Below are 24,119 nucleotides of genomic sequence, written 5' to 3' on the forward strand. Positions count from 1 at the left end.
ACCCCCATGCACCCTAATTCAAAATTAGATAAGGGAGAAACTGAGAAAGATGTGGATGAGACTAGGTATAGAGAAATGATTGGCTATCTTATGTATTTAACTTCCTCTAGACCCGATATTGTGCAAAGTGTTGGAATGTGTTCAAGATTTCAATCCAAACCAAAAGAGTCCTATCTTTCCGCAGTTAAGAGGATCATTAGATATGTCCATGGCACATCCAATTTTGGTCTGTGGTATCCTAAGATTGATGATTTTTCTGCAGTTGGTTATTGTGATACAGATTTTGCTGGTGATAGAGTTGATAGAAGGAGCACTTCAGGCTTATGTTGCTTTCTTGGAAAGTCCTTGAATGTTTGGTCAAGCAAGAAGCAGCCAACAGTAGCTTTATCCACTGCAGAGGCTAAGTATATAGCTGCTTCTTCTTGTTGTTCTCAGCTTATGTGGTTAAAAACATAGCTTTCTGATTACAAATTAAGTGCTAAAAATATTCGCTTGTTGTGTGATAATATGAGTGCCATTAATATTTCTAAAAATCCAGTTTTGCGCTCTCGGACTAAACATATTGAAGTGAAATCTCACTCAATAAGAGAACATGTTCAAAAAGGGGACATTTGCATTCAATTTGTTAAATTAGAGGAGTAATTAGCAGATATTTTCACAAAACCACTAGCTGAGGACAGATTCTGTATACTTAGGACTAGTCTAGGAATTTTAAGTTGTGATTCTTTATTTGAAAGTTGCTGATGTGTTTGTTGGAATTTTTGTCTCATAAACAGGTATGAGACAATTCTAGGTAGGTGAAGAACGTTCCCTTCAATCAGCGTATTCTGGGCTTGTTGCACGTGAAAATTAATCTGAGCTAACCTCAAATATCAGATCTGGAGTGGTCCATTATGTTTCCTTAAATCCAACCATCTCTGGCCCAACATGGATGCTACATATTTTTTTGTAGTTTGTTTTTTGTTGGCTTGTGTGCTCAAGTTTTCTTTTTGTCCAAAAGGATTTTCAGGCTAATTTAACTTTTTTGGTCCAAAAGGTTTTTCAAAATTTAAAATTAATTTCCTGTTTTATTTTTAAATCAAATAAAATCTTTCTCTTTATGATGTCAAGTCTTTTCAAGTCAAATCAGAAGGTGATGCAGTTGCATGGTTTGTGAAAGTTTCTTTTGGGTACGGTTACCAACACTCCTTCTCTTCCCTCCATAACTCCTCCTCAAACCTTTCAGTTTCTCCCCACTATCTTTACTGCTTCTCTTCCCTCAAAAATCTAAAACCAACCAAATGAGGAAGAAAGTTATTGCAAAAAGGCCACAGCGTGAAAAGATTCATAAGCTTCCTGCAAATCCAAGACCCTCAACCCGCTCTCAAGACCAAACACTCACTCCCTCACCTTCTCCTCCTACTTCTCCTCCACGAACCGATCACATGGCTCGCACTAAGAACCTTTCAAGGTTCCCTTCTTCAGCCAAGTTGACGCCAAACCCTCCACCTCCGAAGGAACCACCATCCAAATCTGGGTCGTCGAAGCCTGGCATGTCGAAAGGGAAGCGACCAGCAGTGCCTGAACCTACCTCTGAGCGCACACAACCTAAGTCAAGGTCTGTTCCATTACGTTCTCAACGAGGTAAAACTCATCTCCCTCTCAAATCTGTTAGAGAACTTTTGCTCATAAATCCCATTTCATGACATCACACTCCAACTATAATCCATATAGATTTAGGTCTGCCATGAACAATGACTTTTTTGAAAGAGTTGTTAAGTACCGTACCCTGTGTCCATCTTTTCTTGCTGATTTGCCAAACCTGAAAAAGAAAGGTTTTTCTTTTGTTGAAAATCTGGAGTTTTTGGACTGGAATCATTTCTTTAACATCAAAAAACCTGTTTATCCTCTGTTGGTCCAAGAGTTTTATGCAAACCTGTCATATCATGAGGGGACTGTTCACTCTTATGTTAAAGGCCGAGACATTGTCTTGAATAATGAAACAATCAGTGATGCATTGAAGTATACTGATGTTGGGCCTTGTGCTTATACTTCAGTTAAGTGGGATGAAGGAGTTGGTATTTCTTACAATGATGCATTGGCACACATTTGTGAACATGTTTCCTTAATTGATGGCATTACACCCACTCATAAAGCCCTAGGATATAAACGTGCTCAGTTGCACCGAATTGTCAACCACATCATACTTCCTCAAAGTGGTTCATATCAAAGGATTTTTTACACTGACACTCTTGTTTTATATGCCCTGCTCACCAAAACAGAAATTTCATTTACTTATTTGATGGTTAGATACATGTTTAACTCTGTTAGAAGTGAGAAAGACAAAGCACTTCCTTATGGTATGTTTCTAACTTGTATATTTGAGCATTTTGGTGTTTACTTGTCCAATGAGGATTATAAAAATAGACATTCATATCTAAAGGGAGGTGGTGCAGTGAAACAGCAAAAAAGACCTACTCGATCTGAGAGCGTAGTTCTAGATGATGATGATGAAGAATTCATTCCTGAGGAATCTCCTCCTCCTTCCACCGAGTGCACTTCCATCTCAACTGGACAAAAATCTGCTCTGCTGAATGTTGTCAAAGATGTAGTCTAGGAGTTTGTCTCCCAATCCAATCACATGATTGCCATGAGTAAGGAACAAAGGAAGTTAGCAAGTAAGCATGAGAATTTTTTTCGGAAATCAAGAGATAGGGTAGCTGTGTTCATGACGTTCATTGATAACCTTCAAAAGGATGAAGAACCTGCCACTGATGTTGATGAGGAAGCTGACTCGGAAGAAAATGGCTCAGATGCCTAAGATTGTCTCATAACGCTGCTGCTGTTTGCTCTCTTTTTGTCTCATAAAAACTGTCTCTTTTGAAACTTTGGATCTTCTGTTTGTTATTTTTGGATGACTGTAATACCTTAACAACTGATGCATTTACTTTTAAATTTCTTTGATATTTTGGGATATGTTCTAACACTTTCTTGCAGGATTTATGGTGCTCTTTTTCTTGATCTTGACTATGCTCCACCCTTGATGACAAAAGGGAGAGTAATAGCTGCTAAATGCTAAATTTGAAATAGCTGTTGAATGCTAAATTTGAATGCTGAACTTTACTGCTGCTATTGAATTTTTTGTGAACTTTGTTTGGTTGACTGCTGGTGATAGTTTTGAGCATATAAATTTTGATTTGCAAATGTGCTGCTGCAGGGAATGTATTGACATGACTATTGGAACTTGCCTTCATATGTTGTTAGTTTGCCCTTGATTAATCTTAATACTTTGAATTTTGCTGCTGACATAAAATGTTGAGTATTGGGCAGGAATTGTAGTGTTGATTGTTTAAACTCCCTTTGTCAAAATATTCTTGTATAGCTCTTTATGGTGCTCTCTATAAGTAAATGCAAACAGGAAAGAAAAGAAGAGAATAAATCCAGGGAGAGCTATCTTTGAAAAAGAAAGGGAGAGCAACACAAAAGCAAGCAACATTAATCAAAGGAAAGTTTTCTAATTGTACCAAAATTCAATTCCTTTTGATTAATGTTCAATTATGTTTATCATCAAGGGAGAGATTGTTGAGTTAAGAAATTAACTAATATAATTGATGATGACAAACATTGGTTTATTGAGCTAATTACCCAATTAGTTTTGATTATGTTGGTTTAGTGTTGCAGGCCAAAACATATATGAAGCAGCAGCCCAAGTGAATAAGAAAAATATAAATAAGGCTGGTGAACTATAACATAAATAGAAGCCCAAAGAAAAACAAAGAAAGAAATCAGACGGGCCAAGCAAATCAATACCCGATCCAAGCCCGACTTGAATTCAGCAAGCAATTCCCTCTCACTTGCTTTCACCAAATCAACGTACACTTTTTCCTTTCTTTATCAGAAATCACAGAAGAAAGAGAGAGCTTCTTCCCTAATCTATTCACCAAAGAAGTAAGAAAGAGAAAAGTTAAGCAAATAGTAGAAGTCCAATCACCCACATCAATCCGTATCAAGAAGAGGTCAGAAGCTAAAGGTGATTTTATTTCCTTTTACATGCATCTCATTTTCTTCTCTTCTTCCCAACTCTTTGCTAGTCCGAAAATGGGATTCATGGAAAAGTTGATTTCTGCTTCCACTGCTGTGTATCTACGGTTACAAGTGAGTCTTGGGGACCAAGTAGCTTCTCAATGGCCAAGATTTGGGTTTACCATTAAGGATATCTGTTTTATGCCTTCATATGGTTTTCGGTCAACAAGAGAAGGTCAGAAGCAAAGTCCCTAATTTGAGTAAAAAATGGGAGAAAGTGAACGGCTGGGTTGGTGAAGCACAAAGCTCAAGAAGTTGACCTAGGAAGAGAAACCCAGCAACATACAAGGAGATAAAAGAAGATCTTTCGTCATTCAGAAGTAAGGAGAGAGAACCAAAATTTGGTGAGTTGCGTTCCGTGAAGAGTTCCCTGAAGAAGTTCCTCTACTTGGACAATGCTTTCTTTCAAAGAAGCATTCCGCAAAAAATGAAGAACTGAATCAGAGACATGCAAATCCAATTTGTCACATAGCAAAGAGGCTGTTGAAGAAGTCAATCTCCTTCATATTTTGCAGATTGTATTTTACTTTTCAATGTTTATCTTTCTGTAATTTCTTGAGTGAAAAGGCATATTGAGAGAGCTCAAGTAAAAGCCAATGAGTGGAAAGAGGCTGAGTGATACACTTGGGAGAAAAGTCTAGAGTTATTTTCAGATTTCTTTAAGTAAGTTTGTGTCTTGTATCAAGTACCAGTGAGGTACCCCTTTCTTAGTTGGGTGAGCACTAAGAGTGAAGAGTTAGGTATTATCATAGCCAATGTCAAGTTAGGTTAGAACTTGAGTATGAAAGGATTGTGTCAATCCTGTGGAATTGGTGTATGTAATACTTTAACTATAGTGAAAATTCCACCACTGTTGTGGTGGAGACTGGAAGTAGGTTGCATAGCACAAGGCAACCAAACCAGGATACATGATGGTGTTAGCTTTTCTCTTCTCAGTTCAGTTCTGTTTTCTGATATTCATGAGACAAAAATAAATTGTCTCATAAATTTTTGCTGCTGAGTTCAAACAGAGTCAGAATTAAAAGTTTGCTTTAAAAGAGTAAACACGGTAAATTAAAAAAAAACATAGATTCAACCCCTCTTCTCTAAGCTTACTACAACCTTCAATAACAATTAATATTATTTTTTTTGTTTTTACATTCAATATTTATAATAAATATAAAAAATAAAATAACTAATAAATAAAAAATAAAATATAATAATTAAAATTTAATTTGGTAACCAATTAATCTTGTATCTATATAATAATAATAATAATAATAATAATAATAATAATAATAATAATAATAATAATAATAAGGAGGTGATTAAAAAAAAACAATCAAACGGATATATAATAAAAAGTAACACTAAAAATTAACAATAATAATAATAATAATAATAATAATAATAATATTTACACCGAAGGACAAGAAGCAAGTACTCACGCAGTAACAAGAGCGCAACGAAGAAGAAGAAGAAGAAGAAGAAGTAGCAATGGTTGGTGGGAATGGTAGTAGTAAGGACCAGCAAAATGAAAAAGAAAAAGGAAATGAACGAAAAAGGTTCTTCGTGGCGGTTCATGTTGGCGCCGGTTACCACTCTCCTTCTAACGACAAACCCCTCAGGTCCGCCATGAACCGCGCTTGCATCGCCGCCTCTCAACTCCTTTCCAATGTAACCACAAATTTTCATTTTCCGGTTCTCAATTTCGATTTTCAATTCCAATTTTAATTCCATTTTTTTTATTATTTTAATTTGGTTGATATAGGGTTCAGGACAATGCATAGACGCTGTTGTGGCTGCCATTCAAGTCTTGGAGGTCCTCCACTTTATTTCTCTTGTTCCCTATATTTATTCCTAGCGTAAAAATCAATCCTTTCTCCTTTTTATCTTTTTTTTTTCAGGTTTTGTAGAATTAATCCAGACTGCGTCCGTTTTAGCTTAGGATACTTTTAAAGAATTAAGAATTTCATAAAATTATGTTTTGAAAATTTTCAATCACATAGAAAGTTGAGCCGTAAAATGACCCCCCCCCCCCCCCTTCCCTTTTTTTCTCTCTTTTCCTCTATATGCTGAAACAAACGCACCCTTAGTTAGAATTGATTTTAATGTAAAGTGATTTATGTTTGGTACTCTTTCACTTATGCCAAGATCAATTCTATAGGCAAGAGTTGATTTTGAGAGATAGAAACCAAACATTTGTTCTAGCATAAGACACTACGTAGCGGAATATGACTTACATTTAGGATAAGATACTGTCGTTGTAAGCTTGTAATAATTGAAAGGAATTGGTTTTGGGTACTTGTGTTGAAGGATGATCCAAGCACAAATGCAGGAAGGGGCTCTAATTTGACAGAAGATGGCGGCATTGAGTGTGATGCCAGTATCATGGATGGCAAATCTGGAGCTTTTGGTGCTGTTGGAGCTGTGCCAGGTACTTGCATGCTGTTGCATTACATGATAGATTCAAGAGTTTCAACATTCAAATCAAGAAATATTTTGCAAAATGGGAAAGTGAAAACAAATTTAGCACAACAAAGTCTGGATAAAATGATAAATGATTACTTATCTGGGAAGGTTATGTCTTTTGTTAATATGCTTAGGCAAGAGTTTTGGAATTTGTTATTGTATGTCAAATTTTCTGTTAAGTTGTTTCTATGTACTTATTGCATTTACTATAGACCAGGTGTCCGAAATGCTATCCAAATTGCTGCTTTGTTGGCCAAAGAGCAAATGACTGGATCTCCACTTTTGGGCCGAATTCCACCAATGTAAATTACTACTTAACATCTCTTGCATCTGTGAGCAAAGGCTTTTCCATCACCTTGTCTCTGAATCCAAAATGGAATTGTTAAACGGATTTTAACAATAAATTTAAATCAGGCTACTTAAAAATGATCTAGAATACCGACCTTCATTCTTTACCGAGTTACTTGTTAACTGGGAACTCCCTATTCTTTTTTTTTTCCCTCTAAACTTTTTCTACTTGTGTATTTTTAACAAGTGCCTTTAGTGCACTGTTAACATAACTTTTTAAAATTAAATTTACCTCATTAGGACTCACTGAAATGATAATCTCCATTGCCTAACATAAAGAAATTTGTAAATCTGCAGTTTCTTGGTGGGTGAAGGAGCTCGTTCATGGGCCAAGTCGAAGGGCATTGATTTGCCATCTAGTATAACGGAGGCCAATGAGGTCTTAGTTTCATATTATGATTTCACTTATGCTTGGAGCTTGTCACCAAATATTAAAACTTTAGAATGTATCATAACAGTGGCTGGTCACAGAAAGGGCTAAAGCACAATGGTCAAAATACAAATATATGATTGAAGCTGCAAGATCTAAAACAGAAGACTCTCCCAACAAATGTTCTGGGGTATGTGGAAGTACCGCAATGGCAGGTATATTGGAACACTTCGATGGTAAACAGTTCCCGTGGGGGGGAGCCTACATGCATATCAAATATCAAGCAATCTTATTCTGAAAAAAAAAAGAGAGAAGAAAAAAAGGAAAAGAAGAGAGATGGGTACTCGTCTGAGATAAAGTCTTTGCACATAACAGACTAATTTACTTATGCAGTGGAAGATCAAGTAATGGACACAGTTGGAGTTATTTGTGTAGACAATGAGGGGCATGTTGCAACAGGGGCCTCCAGTGGTGGTATTGCCCTGAAGGTGAAGGCTTGTTTTCGTAATTTACTTTTCTTCTAGTGCTTTGCTCTTTCGTGGTAGAATAGTAAATAATTTGTCATAATTAAATATACCACTAATTATCCAACAGGTTAGTGGACGAGTTGGGTTAGCAGCAATGTTCGGTTCAGGTTGTTGGGCATCATCAAAAGGTCCCTTTGGATCTCCATTCAAGGTTGGCTGTTGCGTCTCAGGTGCGGGAGAGCACCTAATGAAAGGATTCGCAGCTAGGGAGTGCTGTGTTTCATTGTCGCTGTATGGTTAATTCCTTGATTACTGTTTTTATATATATATATAAGAAATAGGGAGAGAATCTTTATATGGATTATCGTCCAATTATAGAGGGTTTCTGTGCACTTCATTTATAGTGTCATTTTAGTGATATAGTTAATTTTTAGCATTATTCCTATCTTCTTCTTCCTCCTAACTAGGTACATTCTAGTAACAGTTGGTATCTTTTTAGTTTTAAACTTTACTTTCCCTCAGTTCACAGTCTGGTGCTGCCTCTGCTTGCGCCAAAGTCTTACGTGCAGTTGCTGAGGATAGCAATCAAAGTGGCATAGATAGCAATGATGGGATCTTGGTTGTGCAGTCGGATTTATCTACAATTGTGAGTCCCTTCAGCTCTCAGTTAATAATTATGTCTGAAGATTTTTTTTAATTCAATTAAATAAAAAAAGAATTATTTCCAAACATACGCAAAAGTTGTAGAAGTTGCAACTATACACAACTTTATTATTTCGCAAATAGGATATTGCATTGAAAAATTAAACTGCATTTCGCACCAGGGAGTTGCAAAATCAACATATTTCATACAACTATGAGCATTTTACATGAGGGACTTAGGAAAATTGAGTTTAATTTTTTTAACTTGTTCCGCTCATTTCGCATGTGCCCCCATGGGGTTTGAGTTTCACATAAAACTCAAGGACACTCTGCATGTCTGTGATGTGGTTTTAGCTTGAAAAAAATCAACATATTTCCCACTACCTTCATGTGAAATGTGGAACAAATGCGAAATAAGTTAACTCAATTTTCTCAAATCTCTTGTGCAAAATACAGTTTAATTTTTTAAACACAATACCCTGTTGCCAAAAACAATTAATCATTTTTGAAAATGAATAATTAATTATTTATTTAATTGAAAAAACCCTGGAGATCATCTGATCTTTTTATTTAAATGTTAATTTCTTTAGGATTCAGGAAAATCATCAAGGCTGAATGCTGTGGAAATTGCAGCTGCTTACACTTCCTTATCCTTTGGGGTAGGGTATTTTGGAAGCTCTATGGAACGGCCCAAGGTAACATAGCTAAAATGATTTTGTGATTTTTCTTTAGAATACTTAATATCGTTACTTTGATTGAATTTTAACTTGGTATATTAGAAATGGATGCTCATACTTCTAATTTAGCATGGTTATTAGACCCTTCAGCATCTTGTTTATCCTTGAGTTACAGGACCTCGTACTTTGAGCCAACACACATCTATCAATCTGTGTGTTTAGCTCATTATGCAATTTAGAATGAGTACAAAAAACATTTATCTAGCTCCGCTAGCTTGATCTCCTCTTCTGAACTAACCTTTTGAAAAATGATGTTTTTTTTTCATTGTGATATCTTGCAGGTTTCAATTCTTCGGAGTACAAAACAAAAGGGGAAGACTTCGGTTGATCAGTTTGGAGCACGAATAGATCTTTAAATGGATGATTATTGAGATCGCCAATTAAATTTGGTCAAAGATGAAGAATTGGATTTCATATGGCACTTGCATTAAAAACTCCTACAAAGATTTTCCCTTAAAATTTTGTCACTGCTATTTATCGTACCATGTATTGGTTGGGGACTGAAACTATGTTACAATGCTGCAAACGAACAGATCTTTAAGATTAGTTGAACCTCTTAACTTTAACAGATGAAATATCCACTTTGGCACTTCTTAAAATGATGCTGCCATTGGTTCTGAAATATCTATGTTTTAGAATCTTAATTCGTTTGCCATGTTTGGTTACCTTTGTGAAAAGCACATCCGATCGAAATATATAAACTGATAAACATGGAACAAAAATGTTACTTGTGCAACAATCTAAAGTTGCCCACAATGAACATATTTTAATTGGTAACTCAATACTTTGCAACAAGGAAAATAATAAAGTTGAGAGAGAATCACACTAATTAATCTCACAATAATAACAATAACAACAGTAAAGAAAGAGTTAGATAACTTTTAGTTGTACAAATAACGTTATTAAACATGAAAAGTGAAACATGGCAGCTGCTGCCTCTTTAAACTTCTTCCTTTTTCTTTTATTTTTGTGCTCGTTTATGTGCTGTCACATGATAAATTAAAATGAAGATGACTTGTCAACAAATGTATGGTGCTTCCTTTAAGACATTAAACAATCCAAGATATTACTGTTTCATGTCTGAAAATTTTAACATAGTGTCCTAAGCACTTGAAAACAGTCGCCACTAAAATATAACTTAGCATAGAAGAAAAACTCTTATCATGGATTCAAGAAAAATGGAACTGCAGTTAAGAGATTTAGAAGCATACAGAAGGTAAAGGACGCCATGAACCGAAGGATCACACTTGTCATAAGTTGCAGAGTCTTTCCTGTCTCCAACCCAGGAGTCACTCCGATAGAATCTTCATCCTGCAGACTTCTGCTGTTATCTCAGCTCTGATTTGCTTTGCCACTGACTTCCCATCAATCACCTTAGCAGAAGCCTCTGTAGTAATGGAAGCTGCACATAATAAGACACATGAACAGAAGTGAACCTTTTCTGGTAAAACAATACTCAGTCAAAATATTCGCCACTCGGTCAAGACGTATTAGCATAGCTCAAGAATAATCGTGTTATATTTGTGAGACTTGACAACAGTCGAATGCAATAAGTAACCAAAACGTATTTTCTTCTATGTTTATAATTAAAAGAACAAATGAAACTTGATAATCATATCTCTCTTCTGCACCTAAGTGAGTCTAACATCTGAAATCATACCTACTTGAAATTCTTTACTCAAATTAGGAAAATGGACATCATAAATCAGCATTTACCACAACCGGAAATGGAACTTATTGTCTATTCACTATTGACTTATTGAGCAAGCAACTTGTTCAGTTGCTCTTGCTTCATGTTTAGGTGAAATTGTCATTTTGTCTTTCAATATATGTTTGACAAAATATTTTTAATAAAAGTAAAATTATTAGAAAAAGTAAACATATGTTTTCTTCCTGCAAAATTATAATTTTCACCTTTTAGAATAGGATATTCAAAAATAAAATAAAATCTTTCAATATTGTATTTAAACAAAGTTTTTCTAAAAAATAATTTACATCTAAAGGTAAAACAGCTTTTACTTCTTAACAACAAGTTTTAAGATCTTTTTACGCAAAACTTGGATGAAGGACCAACTTGGATGAAGGACCAAAACTTACGCAAAATCCTCCTAGTATATTTCAAGGCTTTTTTACTTAAATATCACTATTTTAAATGTCCTCCTAGAGATAGAGGCTTTAAGTTCTATAATTTTTTTTGTCATCCTCTCTTAAGACTTTAAGTTCTTAAGTATTATTCCCAGGATCAGCTCTAAGCAAGCAGGACATTCAGCATAAACAGATAATACAAATATAAATTTCTGTTCCACACTTCCTCTCAAGCACAAATTCATCAAGGAAAGAACAATGAGCTACAATATAAACTAAAAAAGAAACAAGAGTAAAAAGAATTAAAAATAATAATAAATAAAACTGATTTGATTCAAGAACAATAAAAGAAAGAATTGTTATAATCAAATTTCATGGAATCGCTCTGTCATATTATTACTATCTGAAAGCAAAATTGTTAAACATTCTACAACAACATAGTGTTCCTACGAAACAACCACCATCATCTAAATAAATGTTCTCAAACAAAAATACCCATCAGTTTGGAATCTCCAAGACCCGGATAAAAAATCACTTCTTTTTCTTGGGCTTGACATTCTTAGCATTGGATTGTTGTTCTCTGGTCTTGCGCTTCCTGGTGAGTGCAAACTCCCCGAATTTGTGACCAACTTTTCCCTCATTGATCTTGCAGCGAACGGTGGTTTTGCCATTGTAGATTCTGACAGTGGTATCCACAAATTCGGGCAAGATGGTGGATCTCCGAGACCAAATGGTCTTGTTCATGAGAAGGGTCTTGTTGTTTTTCATCTTGTGAAGGAATGCATCAATGAACGCTGGTTTGCGAGAGGCCACGAGCGGCAGTGGCTTCTTCACAGCAGCATTGGATGCACTAGTCAAGCTTTTGTCCGAGAACAATCCAATGAACTGCTTGTTGAGAGCCCTAAGCATCATTGTAGGCCTCATTTCTAGTCAAACACAAACAAAAGTAATACAAATAAATTGATTTTGAAGAATCATTAGACAAAATTTTAAACACTCCGTGTTTATTGCATTCATTCTCTAGTTCTAAAATCCACAGTTCCACACACTACTTACTACACTATGCATGTAAGAGTAAAACTCCAATTTAACTCCTAAATTCAAAATTTTCATCCATTACCAATCGAAAAGGGTGAGAAATTAGTTTTCCCGTACAAAACAGTTTTGGTCAAGGACTAGATTAAGGTTTACAAGTTCAATTATCTTTGCTGATAATTAATTGCACAATAACGGCCATTCACAGGGAAGGAAAAAAAAATAAAAAAGAAGAAAACAAACCTAAAAGAACAAAGATGAAACAATAGAAGGGAGTGAACTCGTAGTTTTTTACCTTGATTCCGAAGGCTAGTGTAGGATGTAAATAGAACTAGTAAATTATATACATTGACAACATAAAATTAATTTCTTAAGTCTCAGGTAAACTAATCACACATAATTGGCATAAATGTCTAACTCAAAGTCACAAGTAACACAACTATAATTTATACCTTACAAACAGATCCACAAACTAGAACAACAAAAGCAACACAATAATTGAAGAACAAACAACAATTCAATAATTTAACAAAAGCACTTCAGCAATTCAGAACACTATCAGTATATCATATGCCTAACAGAGCAGATTCACACAAAAGCAATTCAGTATATTTAGAACAACTACATATTCAGCGGATTTAGAAGAAAAAAACAGCAGAGAGAGAGAGGCGAAAATGAAGCAAAGCCTAGGGTTGAGGATTTCCAGGCTTGAGAGAGAGAGAGAGAGGCGAAAATGGAGCAAAGCCTAGGGTTCCTCTCTTCTTCTGCACCCGAAACTAACCGACCAACAGAGCAGAATATCAAAGAAGAAAAAGAAAGGAATTTGGGAAACCGTAACGTAGGAACAAGACATTGAATAAGCAGAAAAGGAAGAGGAAGGATAGAGTGATATACCACTTACTTAACTGTTGAATAAAGATTCGGCGGCGAAAATTGAGTGTTCCGATCAAATCATAGCAGCAAGCTAAGTCCAGTTCTCACGGAAGCATTGAGTGATATACCACTTTTTCTAATAGTGAAAATGAAATTATATACCAAGATATTTATACATAAGGAAGGTCTAATATACATACCCTTTTTTTTTGTATGAATTTAAATTCTCTAAATTTTGAATTTTTATTAGAGGGTAATAAAATTATAAAAAAAAATAACAATTAAAGACAATAAGATTTTTGACAAAAAAAAAAAACTTAACCTGGTTCTTGAGCTTTATTTTTATAGGACTGATTAGTTCCTATATCAAAAAGAGTGAATGTTATTTTTTTTGACACAGAGACTAATTAGTCCAAAAAAAATCAGAGGCTGAATTGGATATTTTTTTTTTGTCAAAAACCTCGTAGTCCTTTCAAAGTAATTGTCAGGAGTTGGATTGAGTATTCACTCAAAATTATATAACAAAAAAAAATTGAGTGATAAATTTTTTATTTTTAACCGATCAATAAATAATTTTATCTCATAATTTATATGGTTAAGAATTTGGATATAATTAAAAAGAAAAGGGTATAAGACATTTTTTCAAAACAAAAATTGTCGGGACAAATTTAAAAATTTACTCTATTTTAATTCTTAGAAAAGTTACATTTTAGTTTAATAAAATATTACAATAATTTATTTGTTTATTGAATAAATAAATTATTTTTACAAACTAAAATAGTAAAATGATATCTCTTTAGAATTTTTTCAATTATACAAAAACATATAATTTCTCCTAAAAATGTAAAACATATAATACTTATATCTTTATATTTCTTGAGACATTTAAGTGTTTTTCTTTAATATTTTATGAGATATAATATCGATTTTTCATGTATTTTGTGGAATATGACATTAATATCACCTGTAAACATGAAATAGGTCATGTAAAATTGTAAATATAAAAATTACAATTTCGGTTATTTTGCTTTATTTATCTTAATGAGAAATATCTATACATTCATGATTCATACTTGATTAGAACTAGATAGGAATGATACGAACAATAAAAATAGGCCACCTTATACATGCTTTCCAAAACCCAAGGAGCATGAATAAAGAATTTCTGCCAAGACAAAGAAAGATGATGCATTTTCCATTCAGATAATAATATGCTCCTTCTGTACATAATAATGATAGAACATATAATCTTCTATACAATTTTTCAAAATTATTTTGTATCATTATTCCTTGTGTTTTGTGTATAGGGGTGGAATCTTCATATTGCCACTGTTCCATCAGAGACTTGGTTATCATCTGAGAAATCTGAGGATTGAGATTTGGGTTTGCTCATAGTCGTAGCTCTGTTGAATCCATATCCAAGAGAACTTCCACTTGCTTCACATAGCTGAAGAAATAGAAAAAAAGTAACATGAATCAATTAAAACATCAAGTATAAATACGAGTGAAAAAAAATGTAGATAAGAGATTTTGCAATTTCTGAGGACTATGACAAGTCCATTGTGAATGGCTGCGTAAGTGTTTAAAAGGAAGAAGTACTTCGGTGAGCTCGGCTAAATGGCGTGATCTGAATTCATTTATGATTGCTGCAATCTCTGTTGTTGGAAGTTTAGCCTGAAGATTACAAATGGTTAGAAAGCTAAGATTGCCCATCTCCATGCTATAACGTTGTGTCATGATGTCATTAACTTGAAAAATTACACAATGTAGAAACCTTTTCTGAGTATTTTCTTTTCAATTCTTTTTTTCTCTTGTTTTCAGTTTCAAAAGAAGCTTTAGTCCTCAGTAAGATGTGGCCAATCTCATTATGCATTAGAGAGTGAAAATATGCTCATACCATCAGTATGAAAAAATTTGACTTTGACCACAAACTGAATAATTTGAGGTAAAAAAACAAACAAAATTTCAGCCTGTGACATATAGATTCATTAAGTTTTTCCCTTTTTCTCTTTCTTTTTTCTCCCCCTCTATAGATAAGTGTCAACAAAATATTGGGACATACAAAGTTTATTCATAAGTTCAATAAATCTGCTCCAATGACATTACCTGAGCTAGCACTGCAGCTGCTAGTTGAAGACTTGGTTCTAAGGTCTCTGGGACAACCTACAAATGCATGTAATAGAGAGTTCAAATAGACAAAATTCAAGAATATCATTTCTATCATAGCCAGTTGTACTAAAAAATAGTGCAGAACCTGTACATTACATGGGGTCATTTTTTTCCTTGTTAAACAGTATGGTAGGTTAGCTTGGAGCAACAATCCATTTTTCATCTTTTTTCCTGAACTATACCATGAGGAAATAATCCAAACAGAATATAGAAGAGTATCAGAATATTACAGCAGTGGCTCCAGCCTTTTCTAAGTTCAATCCATGATCAACATCATGAGCACGGACGAAGGTCTTCACTTTCGGGAAGTGCTTGCTTAAAGCCCAAACTGTTCTATAATTTGCACCAGGAGAATCTAGAGTTACTGCAGCAGCGCTCGCCCTTTCAGCCCCGACCTTATGTAGGACCTTGTTATGCAGTACAAAGCATGTCAGGGGTAATGGACATATATATATATGATTTCAATTCTCAGGCACTGAAAAAGAAATACCTCTCGGCTACCAGCATCTCCGAAGTACACTGGGAGATCCAGGGCACGCCCAATTGCCACTCTATCACTGAGGAAATTAGCAAATACGAAAGAAAGGGCAGGTCATGTACTCGTTTTTTTCCATCTAAGAGTGTACATATGATATATCGTAGCTTATACTTCTTTGAAGAAAACTAAAGAATGAATCTTTCTCCCTCATTTTGTTCAACAAGTATCAGCATTCTTTAACAAGAATTGTATTCTCTCTAGAATTATGTATTGAGAAATACACAAAGAATCCAAGTATTATGAAGGAAATCAAAATTGAATTGTTTTCTACTAAACGATTAGTGCTTGTCTATGCCTGTAATTGTGTTTATTTTTCAACAGAAATGGCATTCATTAATAACAAAAACCACTAAATAATTACAAAATAATTTATTACAAAGAACTAAAGAAGCAACCAGAAAAATGATTGTAATTTCAGTTAGAGTTGAGTTACCTTCTGACGTCTAGTGCAACAAAAGGAATAAGTCGCTCCGAAAGAAGTTGTGCAATGATCTAAAAATAACAAGTAGGTAAAGCGTCAAACATATCATTGAAAATAAATTAAACCAAAAAAGCAATAGATCACCTGGCCAACTCGTCCAAATCCACAAATAATGATATGATCTTGCAGATCGTCTGTCTATAAAAGAATTCCTCCAAAACAAAGTTAGCTACTAATTTTTAAAGACAAATCTAAACAAAAAATAATGAATGACGAATAGCATCCCGAAAATGGAGACAAAGTGGAATAACATCCGACCCAATATGATCTAACTAAATTAAATAAAACGTAATAGATGCTAAACAAATATGATCTAACCAAATAAATTTTCTACAACCACAAATGCAGGAGGCACTACAAAAGAATCTCCTAATTAAACTAAATACAGGCAAAAAAAAAAGTTAACCAGGAAGAAAGCCCAACAATGGATACTGGTAAAGCTATAAATTTATAACCATTGCAGTTAATAAAGTCAGTTTCAGCCACTCATATAAACAATCTTACCTCACTTTCTACAGGTAATAAACTTCTAACATCATGTAGCTCAAAACGGGAAGCAATCAGCTGTCCTCCTTCAGCTAGCCATGGTGTGAGGGCCATTGAGATTCCCACAAGAAGAAACAGCAGAGAGGACATCTGGGAAGACATTATGCCCTGAAGCAGTGTCAATGAGAAATATTATTTTATATCCAATTGAATTTCCAGTTGTAAGGAAACAAAATCTTACCACTCTTTATAAACTGGTATGCATTCAGATTTTGTTATTTCTTAAGGTCACTCTTCTTGGGATATAAATAAATAAAGCATAGGTTATTTAAGTTTGCAACCTATCAGAATTTTTAAAATGAGCTATTTTAAATGAATGTTGTCTGTAAACCAGAGAATTCTTGACAGAATAATGTTTCAGGAACAAAACCTGATTAACAGCTTCACCAAAGGCCACAAATGCAAATTCTCCCCCAGGAGCAAGAAGGAGGCCAACTCTTATGGCATTAATGAGTGAAATACCGAAAATTCTACCAATCACAGTAATCAACAGTGTCTTGCCACATAGTAAGAGTGCCAGCGTCCCCATAATGACTTTAAATTTTGAAACAAGAAGTTTTGGATCAATTGACATTCCAACCTGAAAATCACAAAAACTACTTTGCATTAATTGCATAATTTAAGCTGGTTTATTCGAAAAATCACACCTCAAGATGATTAGATGACCATTACTTGTACAAGATCTCCATAAGAATTGAGTAATTGACCATCTGATTAACAAATCATAATATGGCTATTTGTTTGCTGATAGATAAACAATACGACTAATGAACGTGTGAATACTAGTATTAGAGAACCTACCGTCATAAAGAACAGACCTAACAGAAGACCACGATATGGAGCAATGTCAGATTCCACTTGTAAGGAAAATTCAGTTTCTGCTAGTAGTAAACCAGCCAAAAATGCTCCTAGTGCCATGGAAAGCCCTGCCTGTTTAAGAACAACATAAGAAGTAAAATAACATCAATGGACATAAGAAAAAAGAAAATGGTCAAACCTTGTTTTTGTCTCAAAAGTCAAAAGAAAGGAATACAAGGAAAAGAATAGGTTCAAACACCTACCCTGGCTGTGAGAAGACTTGTCCCAAGAATAACAAAGAGTGTATTGGCAGAAAATATTTCTGCATTTTGATTTTCTGCAATCTGCCTATATATTGGTCGAAGTAGCTGTACAAAGAAGGGTGGGAAACATTACAAAGTAAAACAATTGAAGGACAAAATAATAGGACTCCGCATACATCACACACCTCAATTCTGAATATCACTTACCAATCGTCCACCTGCAATAATGACAGTGATGGCAACTGCTGCCTTAACAGCAGCCAGACCAAGAGCTTCAGCAATAGCTTGAAAACCAACCTGGCAATGGAGATTGCTTATTTCTTTTTAAGATAATATAGGCAGAACAGCAACATATATATGGTGAATAATGATGAAAATGACAGAAGTATGGTAAGTCATTGACTTCCAGTCCAGCGTTCAGCATGAACCAACTTCAATTGGAAAGAGATAAACGTGTCTTAAACCATTCAATGCATACATTGATACGTAGTAAAAGATAAACTGAAAGAGAATTATCCAATTAAATGCAAGTCCTCTAAAACATCAAGGATTCAGAGTGAAGAAAAGATTCACCCATGACATTTATCATTAAGTAATGTTTTGAAATTTTAATCTTTGACTCCCATGTTCTCGTATTCTTTTATAGACATAAAATTATTTTTTTATAGTAGTTCATTGTCTAACTATAACCTATCTGATACATATATATTGAGATAAGGAGTGCTAGAAAATGTTACCCCTCCTTTAGATGAATTAGGTGAAATAAGAGGTATGAGAATTAGCAAGACCACAACCGCCAAGTCCTGAAAAGAAATAAAGAAATCAATTTATTGCAATAACGAATGCAGTCAAGAGCTAATAATAGCTAATAATGAACAATCAATTTCAGAAACTGCATACTGACTGAATATCAACCAGCTACAAAGTATAGGACGATAGTTGGGGCTTATACTATATGGTAAATCTAGATTATAATGTTTTTGTTACTTCAATCCACAAGAATCGTTAGTATCCAGAAAGATGGGTAGATGGATAGGGTACAAAGTAACCTGAAAAAGTAACACAGAAAATGTGGCTCGTCCATGGCGTGATGTGCTCTCACCTCTCTCCTGTAATACCTGCAAAACAGTTCACTGGAATTGTTGTAGCATCGCAAACTCAGCAGACATGAAAACAGAAGTATAAAAAGGATAGAGCACAGCTTGACTGTCATGCTTAATATTTAAACTCGTAGAATCTTTCCAACGGGAGCATATGTTCCAACTTGAGGAATCAAGCTTTATAAAATAGTATTTACCATAAATTCAGTTATTAGCAGATGCAGGATAATTTTAAAGCTACTATGTCCAGAAAAAGAAGGTATAAGTATAGAAAATCTGGAATAAATAGAAGCACAAGAACTGGTCTGATAATTTACTTGCAGAACAACAGCGGTTGATGATAATGCGAGGCCATTCCCAATGACAATAGCAGCAGGACCTGCTTGACCACAAACATAATGAGCTACTAGGCCAACAACAACAGCAGTCACCAAAACCTGCATTTGTTCACAAAGGCTAAGGATTGCTGGCTAATATGCTATGAAGAACCCAAGGAAAAACAAAAGATAAAAAGAAAGAAGAGAGAATGAAAATGGAGTTTCCCATTACCTGAGCTGAGCCTAATCCAAAGACATATTTCTTCATTGAACTAAGCCTTTCAAAAGAGAGCTAAATAAAACAGTTCACAGCTTCAGTTTAACTATTGGTTATAAAGATGACCAAAACTAAGGTAGACGAACAACTTAAAGGAAACTCCACCTCAAGGCCAATATTGAATAACAGGAAAACAACTCCAAATTCAGCTATTGCTTTCGTCCCATGAACATGACGAATGATGGACAGACCATAGGGCCCAATAAGGATACCAGCAGCCAAGTAACCAAGAACGGGACTGCCTATACAAAATGTTAGACAATCAACTTTGTTATAATTTTACGGATTCAATTTAACATTTTGAAAAGAAAATCAGTTACCTCCAGGGATTTTCTGAAACACTGGCACAAAAATAACACTAGCAAGTAATAACCAAAGCATATCAAAAAGGGATGCTTCCTCCTCATCCACCTGAATAAATATCATGGCATTCAGTTAGACATAGCAAATACAGCAGAAGAATAAATGTAGTAAAGGTGGGAAACATGAGAAGAAACATACCTCTTGATCAGGTAATGATGCAATAATATTCTTGATCCTCGTGGGGAGATTCTGAAGCTGTCTAACCAAAGGTTTTGCACTTGTGGAAACTTCTTCAGCAGTGGTTGTAATTACTTCTGGTTGCTGAAGTAATTGCGCACTCCTCTCTGCTCTGTTTGCATAGAAGGCAATCCTGCAAGGGAATTACACCATTCTTGAATACCAAAGGAATCTTCATGATGAATATTAGGCTGAGATAGCACAGTATAATCATCCTTAAAATTGACAGAACAACTCATGAAGTAAGAACAACTGCAACAAAAAAGGAAACTAGATGTAGATAGATCATACACACCCTCCAAGTAACAATATCCCAATAACTAGCTTGGGTAACAGCTTCCGTGCTGACTCCACGAAACTTTGGAAAAATGATTCTGGTGTATAATCATCACCTTCGATAGTAAAAGAGAAGAATGATGCAGGAAAAAATCTGGAAGACTTATTCAACAATGCCTTGGGAACAAGTGGTGGATTGTCTCTTATATCTTTCTGTGTTTCCTGTTTTTTCATTTGAACTGAATTCATTATTTTCTCTACTTCAACTTCAGCTTCTTTAGATGGGTCTAAGACTAACTGTCCATTTTCATGATCACTCAGATAATCAGACTGTGCCGTATCTTCAATAACTTGGCTGGTTTTATCAGAAAACTTGTCTGATGATTGCTTGCCAAGCAAAGTTTCATTGTCAATTTGGGAATCTGTGTCTGTATCAACAGTGTCATCGCCAGAAACATTTTGAACCACCTCTTCCTTAGGATCGTCCAAAACCTCTTGTTCTTGTAGAGTGATACCAGAGTCAGCAATAACGCTAGAGGCAGACTTATCTGCTTTTGATAATGCAATCTCTGCATCATTTACGACTTGTGCAGCCTTAAGTTCATCAGCAACAGCTTGCTCAGCTAAAAGCATTATGTTTGTGACGTCCTCCTCGGCTTTTACTGCATTCATCTGGGCCTTTTCCGCAATTTCATGCAACTTGTTCACTTCATTCTGCAAATCCTCCTTTCTTTTTTGCAAGCACCTTAGCTCTGTCTCGCAATTCGCTAAATTTGACTGACACTCCTTGATATCTTCTTGAGCAACCACAAGCAATTGCTCCTCTTCCAATATATCTTCATCGCCATTACTCTCTTTGGCACCTTGTGACCGAGGATCATAAGTTCCTTTTACAACCTCCAAAGACTCCATGGCTACTTGAAGCCTAGCCTCGGCAAAAGAAAGAGCCATAGTCGCTTTCTGAACAGCTTCCTTGGCAACAAATTCTTCACCCACAATTTCCTGGATGATATCAAGAGTAGAATTAACATCATTCCATGCTCTTGATGCTTCATCCTGAAAGGAAATCGCACTCTCCGATATCTTCTTGACCCTCTCCTCATACATGGCACTATTATGCCTAGCAACTTCGAGTTCCTTCAAGGCCTTTTGCAACAGTTCTTTCAATTCATCCACTGTCTGTACCTCTTGCTTTATTTCACCCCCAATTGTTCTTTCGACTTCCAAGGGTTCACTCGATGCAGCTCCTGAAATGGAACCCAAATCAGAACCCACCTTATTCGGACCCCCTCCAGCATTATCAATATTCCGGCCATTGCCATTAATATATGCTAAAGAATCATCATCACCCTGGCACCTAGACAAAAATCCCCTACCTCCCACAACGCGAAAATTAGAACTGTTGCCACAAAGTTTCCCTATTCTCTTCACATTTGAAAAGTTGAACTCTCCTACACAAGCCAATCTTGAATTATTACTCCTCCAACTACTACTACTACTACATGCAGCAGCAATACCAATCTTGTTCATGCCGCTAAACCGCGCTTTCAGGATAGTTCTTGAGTTCCCGAGAAAAGCACAACCAAAACCCTTCCCACCAAAAGCAATGCAAGAATCGAAACGATCCACCACCATTTTTGAGGGCGGCAAGCTACAACCTATATCCATGTTCCTCTAAAAACTTCAACACATTTCAAAATTCAAACTCAATTTTTTAAACTATTTTTCTTCTACTAAAAAAATTGCCTGAAAAGAATTTCAGAAAATAGAATCAGAGAATCAAACTAGCACTACTTCATTTTCCACATTCTTCTAAGATTAAAAGAAAAGGAGCAGTTTTTGGTTAAATTACCGGGAAATTTGAAATGGATATGGAGCTTTTGAGCTGAAAACTGAATATGCATGCATTCAATATCAACTTTCAAGTATAGCGATGGTTAATTGGTTATATTAATAATTTAAAGAGATATATTTGTGTTTGGAAGCTAAGAAAATGAAATTTCTGAGCTGAGAAAATGTGTTGCTTGTAATGAAATTTCTAAGCCAATGGATATTCATTACGAGTTTCGTTTTCCCCTCGCAGTTTCCGCGCGTGGATAACAACGTCCAATTATATCCTTGACCTTGTTCACTAAGGATAAGCTCAGACTTTTTCTTAAAACAAATAATAACAATCATAATAATCCTTTTTGGTTTCTTGGTTTATATGAACTTTTCCTCACTGACCAAAGAAAAAGTAACATTATTCAACGACCACATAACTTAATTTTATATGATGAATTATGAATATGCAATCATTTCTTATCTTGACAGTTGACACCTTTCTTTTGGCATTAAGAATTATTTTTTCACAAAAAAAAAATTGAACTAAATGCGAGCGCGTGATGTTAGTCTTAATGCCTTTACGTTATTTTAGGACATGACAATGAATGGATATCGAAATTGCGAACAAAAATATCCAAACCCAAAATTTGTCTTGATTAGAGTTCTGTTCACAATATGCTTGTGTATATTCCTTTTCTTTCATTGGATTTTTAAAATCACAATACATGATATTTTTTCAGTTTCTTTGTGTTTCTCATGATCATGTTTTTCATATATTTATAAAGACGACGTATAAAATAATCTTAATTTAGAAATAGTCATCACTAATAACTTTCAAAAGATTTTAATGCATTTCATATATTAAAACTTAAAAGTGTGTGAAAAATTGAAATTGTTAATAATTTTTTTAGAATTTTTATTGACAAATGCTCTAAGGGCATTAGTTAATAAGATACTCTATCTTTTATTTTTAATTTTTATATGTTTCTTTTTTAAAAATAAACATTATGAAAACATAAAAAATTTTAATTTTTTGATACACAATATTAATGCCCTTAGAGCATGACACCTTCCAAAGTTATTTAGCAGCGAGAGCTATTGGAGATGGACTTATTGTTAGACTTATCAGTCAGTAGATAATTTTTTATCATCAATATGATATAGCATTTAGCATATTAATAAAGGGTGTCTGAATCATCAGTATCAGGCGGTATTTGTCAGACACGCTTTGGAAGTCATGTAAATTTTAGTAAGAAAGTCTCTCTCTTTTGCGCTCCCTGCTGCTATATTGCAGGAGGTTTGACACCAAGTAAACGCTCAACCAACTCCCAAATCTCGGTCCGGCACCAAGTATGAAAGTAATGAAAGCACCAACTAACGGGCACTCTGTTAGCACATAGCTCGAGGTGGTAGGTAACGTCTTGGAGGGTGATCGTGCACTCACCCCACGGTATGTGAAAGCTGTGGGTCTTTAGACGCTAACACTCTACAAATGCTATGATTGTGGAGTTATCAATGACAAAATCCCTCAGTGTCACGGTGTCGCCAAATTCAGTCTCCCTCAGGTAGGAGAGAATGACATCCGATGGTGGGAGTTTGTGACTAATTCTCCTTGGCAGAAATTGGCAACTCCTCTGGTAAACAATAACAAATCTAAATCAGGAGTGTGTCAACCTATAAAGCTATAAAAATTTCAGTTTACATAATCCTACCAACAGACGTTTACATAACAATTTAAATTGAATTATAAAATTAAGTTAACAAATAACTAGACATACATCTATATTGTAAAATCATTTAAATAAAACCAGTTACTAATAAACGTCTATATAATTAAATCTAAATAAAAATGTCTAAATAATAAATTCATAACTAAATTAGCAAACGTCTATGTAATTTAAAGTAAATAAACATAATCAC

At 34.9% G+C, this 24,119-nt stretch overlaps 3 protein-coding genes across 10 annotated transcripts; 1 reads left to right on the forward strand and 2 right to left on the reverse strand.

The window, feature by feature from the left end:
• Positions 1–5,423: 5,423 nt before the first annotated feature.
• LOC112705514 (putative threonine aspartase) lies at positions 5,424–9,699 on the forward strand. Its single transcript, XM_025756338.3, has 11 exons — positions 5,424–5,718; positions 5,813–5,863; positions 6,358–6,478; positions 6,731–6,815; positions 7,159–7,240; positions 7,320–7,446; positions 7,625–7,719; positions 7,826–7,989; positions 8,221–8,344; positions 8,931–9,035; positions 9,359–9,699. Exons 1-11 carry the CDS (start codon positions 5,539–5,541, stop codon positions 9,431–9,433), a joined length of 1,209 nt encoding a protein of 402 aa, XP_025612123.1. The 5' UTR covers positions 5,424–5,538; the 3' UTR covers positions 9,434–9,699.
• Positions 9,700–11,532: 1,833 nt separating this feature from the next.
• Positions 11,533–13,229, reverse strand: LOC112705515 (small ribosomal subunit protein uS19m). Of its 2 annotated transcripts, none has more exons than XM_025756340.3 (2): positions 13,099–13,229; positions 11,533–12,088 (listed from the first exon to the last, which is right to left on the reverse strand). In XM_025756340.3, exon 2 carries the CDS (start codon positions 12,084–12,086, stop codon positions 11,694–11,696), a length of 393 nt encoding a protein of 130 aa, XP_025612125.1. In that variant the 5' UTR covers positions 12,087–12,088; positions 13,099–13,229; the 3' UTR covers positions 11,533–11,693. The 2 variants fall into 2 exon arrangements, with proteins under 2 accessions (XP_025612125.1, XP_025612126.1); XM_025756341.2 differs by having other exon boundaries at positions 13,092–13,225.
• Positions 13,230–14,232: 1,003 nt separating this feature from the next.
• Positions 14,233–22,616, reverse strand: LOC112705516 (K(+) efflux antiporter 2, chloroplastic). Of its 7 annotated transcripts, none has more exons than XR_011864374.1 (21): positions 22,228–22,454; positions 20,395–22,033; positions 20,061–20,232; positions 19,880–19,970; positions 19,665–19,801; positions 19,515–19,574; positions 19,283–19,402; positions 18,915–18,983; positions 18,603–18,668; positions 18,073–18,162; positions 17,866–17,970; positions 17,606–17,734; positions 17,175–17,384; positions 16,763–16,912; positions 16,343–16,396; positions 16,211–16,269; positions 15,730–15,796; positions 15,336–15,646; positions 15,177–15,233; positions 14,670–14,744; positions 14,233–14,517 (listed from the first exon to the last, which is right to left on the reverse strand). XR_011864374.1 is itself a non-coding variant. In XM_072200288.1 (21 exons), exons 2-21 carry the CDS (start codon positions 22,041–22,043, stop codon positions 14,389–14,391), a joined length of 3,666 nt encoding a protein of 1,221 aa, XP_072056389.1. In that variant the 5' UTR covers positions 22,044–22,121; positions 22,228–22,616; the 3' UTR covers positions 14,233–14,388. The 7 variants fall into 7 exon arrangements, 4 of the variants coding, with proteins under 4 accessions (XP_072056389.1, XP_025612128.1, XP_072056391.1 ...); XR_011864375.1 differs by having other exon boundaries at positions 20,395–22,121; positions 22,228–22,420; XR_011864376.1 differs by having other exon boundaries at positions 20,395–22,056; positions 22,228–22,403.
• Between the last annotated feature and the right edge of the window lie 1,503 nt (positions 22,617–24,119).

The sequence above is a fragment of the Arachis hypogaea genome, chromosome 8 (genome assembly GCF_003086295.3).
Source record: "Arachis hypogaea cultivar Tifrunner chromosome 8, arahy.Tifrunner.gnm2.J5K5, whole genome shotgun sequence".
Lineage (NCBI taxonomy): Eukaryota > Viridiplantae > Streptophyta > Magnoliopsida > Fabales > Fabaceae > Arachis > Arachis hypogaea.

Bases quoted from the DNA above. Each gene is read 5' to 3' on its own strand.
- LOC112705514 (XM_025756338.3), top strand. From the start codon at position 5,539: ATGGTTGGTGGGAATGGTAGTAGTAAGGACCAGCAAAATGAAAAAGAA. The intron at 6,816-7,158 runs GTAAATTACTAC...GTAAATCTGCAG, and splicing joins TTGGGCCGAATTCCACCAAT to TTTCTTGGTGGGTGAAGGAG. The intron at 9,036-9,358 runs GTAACATAGCTA...GATATCTTGCAG, and splicing joins GCTCTATGGAACGGCCCAAG to GTTTCAATTCTTCGGAGTAC.
- LOC112705515 (XM_025756340.3), bottom strand. From the start codon at position 12,086: ATGAGGCCTACAATGATGCTTAGGGCTCTCAACAAGCAGTTCATTGGA.
- LOC112705516 (XM_025756343.3), bottom strand. From the start codon at position 22,279: ATGCATATTCAGTTTTCAGCTCAAAAGCTCCATATCCATTTCAAATTT. The intron at 18,984-19,282 runs GTAAATTATCAG...ACTGTTTTGCAG, and splicing joins CAACCGCTGTTGTTCTGCAA to GTATTACAGGAGAGAGGTGA. The intron at 18,163-18,602 runs GTAACATTTTCT...CTCCATTGCCAG, and splicing joins CTAATTCATCTAAAGGAGGG to GTTGGTTTTCAAGCTATTGC.